The sequence below is a fragment of the Chelonoidis abingdonii genome, chromosome 6 (genome assembly GCF_003597395.2).
Source record: "Chelonoidis abingdonii isolate Lonesome George chromosome 6, CheloAbing_2.0, whole genome shotgun sequence".
NCBI lineage: Eukaryota > Metazoa > Chordata > Testudines > Testudinidae > Chelonoidis > Chelonoidis abingdonii.
In genome coordinates this window covers 45763812-45770027 of record NC_133774.1, presented here as the reverse complement: position 1 = coordinate 45770027, position 6216 = coordinate 45763812, and the positions used below count along the sequence as shown (strand labels likewise).

The 6216-nt window shown below is 45.6% G+C and overlaps 1 protein-coding gene across 1 annotated transcript in view; it reads left to right on the top strand.

Moving 5' to 3' along the window:
- The window catches only part of LOC116816070 (cardiomyopathy-associated protein 5), a 50450-nt gene that overhangs the window by 16875 nt on the left and 27359 nt on the right, over positions 1 to 6216 (top strand). Inside the window, exon 6 of the mRNA XM_032765012.2 lies at positions 1357 to 1506. Within this exon, the coding sequence (XP_032620903.2) occupies positions 1357 to 1506 (150 nt within the window). The remainder of the gene's footprint in view (positions 1 to 1356; positions 1507 to 6216) is intronic.

Below are 6216 nucleotides of genomic sequence, written 5' to 3'. Positions count from 1 at the left end.
TATGCGAATGTTCTGATATCTGGTGTCCAGTACCTTTTAGGTATGTCTCTTTTTGCAGCAGCAGCCCTTTCCTTGCCAGCTTCTGTGAGCAGGGCCTGCCTCTGGCTCACAGCTTAACTTTGTGTTATGTTAGCAAAGTCTTGACCATTACTTTAGTTCAGGCCTTAGGCCTCCTACCGGGCCTCTGAGAAGGGTTTATGTTTCAGGGCCTCATCTTACTACAACACCCCTGGACATCCAGGGAACAGTTCAACAATAGTGAGACTCCAAAGAGCCTCTCTCTGTCCATGCTGTTAAGTTCTGAGCCCTGGAGGGCAGAGCCCACTCAGCATCATGTCCAAGCAGAGTTTGTTCTTCTCTGGGAGCAATGGCCTCTCCCATAGTTCACACCCTTTCTTTTAAAGACCTATTGCTCAGCTGTCACCTCTCCCTCTAGAATTAATCTCTTCATGGTATAGCAGGTACTTTTCCTAGAGTCCAAGAAATCTTATCAACTATTTCTGCCCTTAGCTGGCAGAGGTGTACATCCACTCCTGCCTCTGAAACCTGGCTCCTTTCTTCAATAGGTTTCCACTTCCCACTAACTAGCTCTAGTGTAGTATTTCCTATGAACAAGTGTTTCTCTTGTCTTTTTGGTTGGTCTCCTGTTCAGCAGGTGCTGTCCTGTTATAATCTCTCTGTTCAGGGCAAGGCCAGTTCCACACAAATATTCTCTCCCAAGAGGCAGCTTTCTTCCCTCTCTAATACAGTGCAACCCACAATAGTAACCCTCCTGCTGGGCTTTCTGATCTGACAGCTTAAATTATAAGAGGCACTTTGAGGCTTCAGCAGAATTTATGCCTCAGAGTGCACTACAAAGTAGTAGATGCCTGAGCATGTGGACTCACTCTCTTCTATTAAGGTTAAAAGACCTCATGGGGAAAGGGCAGGGGAAAGGATGATGCCCATGACATTTTACTACACTGCAGTACATACCTGATAGCTTTAAGTTTTAAAGGTATCACTGGACTCAGTGGTGGAACGCGGGTTCCCATATCACCGAAGGGCAGACGGAGGCAGCCTGATCTATTGATATCTAGATTGGGAGAAAGCAAGTTAGTGACCCGGGCACTCCTAAGGCTGACCAGACTCTGGGTTGGTGGGGAAGGTCCCACTTTACCATTCCCTCAAGAGAATGCTTGTAGTTAGTTGAAAGGTCCCCCTATTTTTTATTTTAATGAATCCTTAACTGGCTGTCATCTCAAGTATTCATAGTTAAGGGAAAATAAACCATCTGGTTGCCTCATGACATGCATAACTGGAGTTGATGTGGTTCAATATAAGCAGTATAAATAACTACCAAAGTCTATCTTCCAGTTCCACAGACTCCAGAATTGCTACCTCAGGAACCAAACTCTGCTACAAGCACATCAATTGCAATCTATTGGACTGTGAGTGAAGGAGACATAGTTGATTGCTTCCAGGTATATTGCATGGAGGAGCCTCAACCGAACAAAGTTCAAAGTGGTATGTGACTTTTGAACGTTCATCTCACCAACATTAGTTCAGCATCTCAAATAAAATTATATCTAAAATGATCCTTAAAAATGTGGCTATTGCTATAAAGAGGGGAAGAGCACAATATGACTGATCCTGAAGAGTTAATATTAACAATAGTAAGGACAGATAACGCTGCAGATACAGATCTCCACCTCTGAAAATCAGGTGTCTGATTATGGATTTAGGGGCCTGGATTTATACTCCCAAGTTGGAAAAATGTGTTCGGTGGTAACAAAGCAGGAAAAACTCAGCAAAAATGCAACATTTCAACACGCAGGTGCAGATTTTTCAAAATGGCACAAAAATATTTTACTTTTTTAAGTATGTGAATTTGAGGTGCAATGAAGAAGTTTGTACAGTAAAAAAAACAGACTAGTAATAAGAATTATTTAAAGTATTGGAATGTTGCTTAAACATTTTTTTAAGATGTGCAGCGAATTAAATTCCTTTCTGAGAGATTTAGTTACACAAGACAGAAATGAAGCCAAGATTCACAACTGTTTACAGCTGACGTATTACGAAAAATTTGGGGCCCAGTCCCTCAAAGCATTGAGTGCTCTGATATCCATTTGACTTCACTGGGAGCTGAGGGCACTCAGCACTAAGGCTGATCTAAGAGTTAATCAGAACTTTTTTTCAATGGAAAATTGGGTTTCCAATTAAACAAAAACTTCCAAATAAAATGTCTGCTTTCAGGAGCAGTGTTGTAGCCATGTTGGTCCCAGGATATTAGAGAGACAAAATGGGTGCGGTAATATATTTTATTGGCTCAACTTCTGTTGGAGAGAAAGAGACACACACACACACACACACACAAGCTTTTCTTCTTCTTCAGAAGAGTTCTGTGTAGGTCAAAAGCTTCTCTCTCTCTCTCTCTCTCTCTGGCCACGTCTACACTACGGGATAATATCGAATTAGCTAAAATCGGTTTCTTAAAACTGATATTATAAAGTCGAGTGTGCGCGTCCACACTAGGCACGTTAATTCGATGGTGTGCGTCCATGGTCCAAGGCTAGCGTCGATTTCGTGTGATTCGAATTTCTCGAGTGCGGTGCAGCTGTGAGATACCGTTCCGCTAAGCTATCCCATCTAGTTCTCAGTCTCCCTCCGCCCCTTTTTGAATGTTCTGGTGAGAGCATCGAGTGTCTGGATGGGCGCGAAAACATCATTAGTCGCTAGGAAGCCCGTCTTTTCTGTTCTGGCGTACAGCCTCACCCAGCTTCCTCTTTCTTGAAACGCAGCAGACAAGCCTGTTATTTGTCGTGCCTTTTTTATCTCCCCTGTGCGAGATATGAGATCACAACTGAGCAAATCGCCATAGCCACAGTATATGAGGATGGACCCTATAGTTCGAAGGTTCAGTTTAACGCTAATCGTGAATTGTTCTATCATACTTTTCGCGCCCACTTCTGTGTCTGTCTTATTTGTTGACTATTTGAGCACTAAGGGCAGGAGCGCTAGTGTGTGGAGGGAGGAGGCAGCTTAAGTGGCAGCGCCTTGTTCCTTGCTTACTTGTCCTATCCTTCTATTACCTGGGACGAGTAGTATAGTGGACTGTGTGAGCTGACCATGGATCCACGTGATTCTTTTCCTACTCAACCTGTGGCCCTTGCTTATTGGCAGCTCCTACTCTTGGTTATGGTGGACGAGGTTACTTACCCATGTGACAGTCCTGATTTCTAATGGCTGTTGGGAAACATAACTTCATGAGACTGGTAGGACCGCATAGTCTTGTCATGGTGTTTGGGACGATTTCCCATGGTCATCGACAAAGAAATCCTTTCTCCGCATCGCAGCTCCAGAGCACTTTTTGACTTCTGTGATTCATTGCTTTCCCCTAGACTTTCATGAAGACGCTCATGGCATATAAGATGAGAGAAGCCCTCACAGTGAGACAGCGGAATAGCTGGCAATTCAAGGCCCTTGGTAGCTTCGCTCAATGCTCAAAGACAGCTTCAAGCGAGTCAGTAACGACGGAATATTCAAGATTTGGAAGTGGACATCAATCTTACAATGGGTGTGCGCGCTTAAGCTGGTCGATGCCAAATCAGCCACAATAGTGCATAGTCGATATGAATGTGCTGCTTATCGACAAGTTGTTGAGTCTTGGACAGTATCGCTGGGTGATGAGTTGGCTCGCGACTTTGCTGCGCCCATAGGATTTCTTGTGTTGGGGTTTCTCCTATAGTGGTATTCCTCTCAACTGTGGGGGGGCCCTAGTCACTGGAACCCATATCCGCCTCGAGTATATTTCTTGGCCCCAGAGCACGGCGAGGGACCCAGGATACATGAGGAACGGCAATGGTACTTTTTCAGGATGGTCCAAGCACTGGTGATTCACAAGGGATGTTTTCACCAATCGTCCACGTGGGATGCCAGGAGGGATTCGTGACGCTCGCGTCTTCAGAAGCGATACTCTGTTTTAAAGGACTGCAGCAGAGGGAATTACTTCCCGACAGAAATAACCGTTGGGATTGAAATGCCTGGTCATTATCCTGGGTGACCCAGGTCTATCCCTTGATACCATGGTGCTCATGAAGCCATACACAGGCAGTGCCTGGGCAAGTGTCAGGCAGCTGTCAACTACAGACTAGCAAGTGCAGATGATGCGTAGCTATGTGCATTTGGCCCGTCTAAAATGTGCGCGGCTGAGCGAACAGTTATTTTACTCGCTCTGACCTTAGCCAAACAAGTTCCCGTTCTGTTATCTGACTGCCTTTGCTGATTGCTCGCGTTCCACTTCAGAATCATTGCTGATAGAGAGTAGAGTGCAGATGACGATTTATGGCGGGGTGGTGAGGTGGAGGCAAATCCTTGGCCGCTGAGTACGAGCGCCAGATGTTACCAGCGGTTGATGTGAGAAGAAGCACACGCAGGATGGCGGATAGCTCGAGCAATCAGAGTATCGCTTGAAAACATGGTTTAGCACTCATAGGCCAGCGCAGCTTATGCGTTGCTGACTTGCTCTATTGTTTGATCTTCTCCTTATGATGAACTTCTCCTCCCTTGTGTACTTCAGTGTCCCTGTATGCAAGCCCCTTCCCCTTTTACTTACAGCTGTGACGATAGATAAAGTTCAGTATCGTTTATAAAGCATCATTGATATTTCTTTATTAAAAGTCTATGTCAGGATTGTATTAAAATCATGTACTTCTTTCTTAAAAGTATCCCTGTACAGCACCACCCCCCTTTGGATGTATTCTTTATTAAAAAGTAAATTATTAAAAGAGGCAGGAGATTATCAAGGTATCCCTCCTGCTGTGCTTTGGAGAAGGGATAGGAGGAAGGGAAAAGGCCATTAAGCTCATTTCACTATGACATCACTTTTGCTCGACTGTCTGCATTGGGGATGGAGTGGGCGGGTCAAAAGCCTTACCCCCACGCGTTCATTACACGATACTGGTGAGTGAGAATATGAACGTGCGGGAGCTTGGGGTGGTTCTAAACATGGCTGCTGCAAGCCTCTGTAAGCCAGCTGCTTTCTCTGAAGATTCTACATGCTTGGTACGATATCAGTTTGAGCACGAGCAAAGCCATTTGCCCTAGCGTTACAGTCATGCCCGGCGCACTGCTGATCTTCCTCGCTTGACCAGCCTTCTCATTCTCGAGTAGATACTCTGCTATTCTAACCCCAGATTCACTGACGATCTTTCCTGTACTGTTAGCCTAGCACATCGTTGTCAACATCTATATTGATTGAGACTGCTGGTCCATGACGTAGTTTACTTCCATATCTGAGCTAGCCTTCGGGATGGCGTAGGGAGGCGGACAACTGTGCAGCTGCATGGGGAGGGAAAAGAGGGAGAGAAGTATGTAAAAAGATACATTTTACAGAACAATGCTTGTACTCTTTCACAGTGAATAACACTATCCACCTTACATAGCACATGTGATTTCACTACAAGGTCGCATTTTGCATCGTTTAATATTGAGTGCCTGTGGCTCTGGTGTTGCAGATCTCACAGACGCAGGTCCAGGCATCCAAATTAAGCTTCCATGCGGCCATGGTAAGGCTTTCTGTTTGACTTCTCCAGCGTTCATATACACAGTGATCTATGATGCCTTGTTCCTGTTAAGAGGAACCAGCAAACCCCAACCCCCCCTCTTTCCCCCCTCCCCCACCGCATGGCTGCTATCATGTAAGATCACTGGTAATGATCGTGGCTGGTACCTGGAAGATTCCTGCTCGCCAAACGCTGAGAAAACTCAGCGCTATCATTCCTCCCCTCCCCCGCTTTGCTACGAGCAAGAAGGATTAAGCGGCTGCCCAGTAGGAAAATCGCCATGTCTGCCCCTAATTAAAGTCCTGAATTTCAACCAGGTTACAATGAATGATATAACTCTCCTGAGAATACCACCGCAGGATGCAGAACGTATGTTTCTGGAATGCCAGCGGTCACCTGGGCCATACGCGGCTGTGCTTGTGAAGCTATGATTCCGAATTACTTGCTACATGCATGGCGTGGAAAAGTGTCATACAATGGGGGACCAAATAGGGCTGCCTTGCCCAGAAATGCTTCTGCAAAAGCTTTTTGAGTACCTCCATTAAAGCGATTCATAGATATTTACAAAGGTACACTCACCAGAGGTCGCTTCCATGGCTTCACTGTCTGGGCTTGTGGCTTGGAGGGCTGGGACGGTAATTCTGGGGTCACAAAAAGCTCCTGGCTGTTGGGC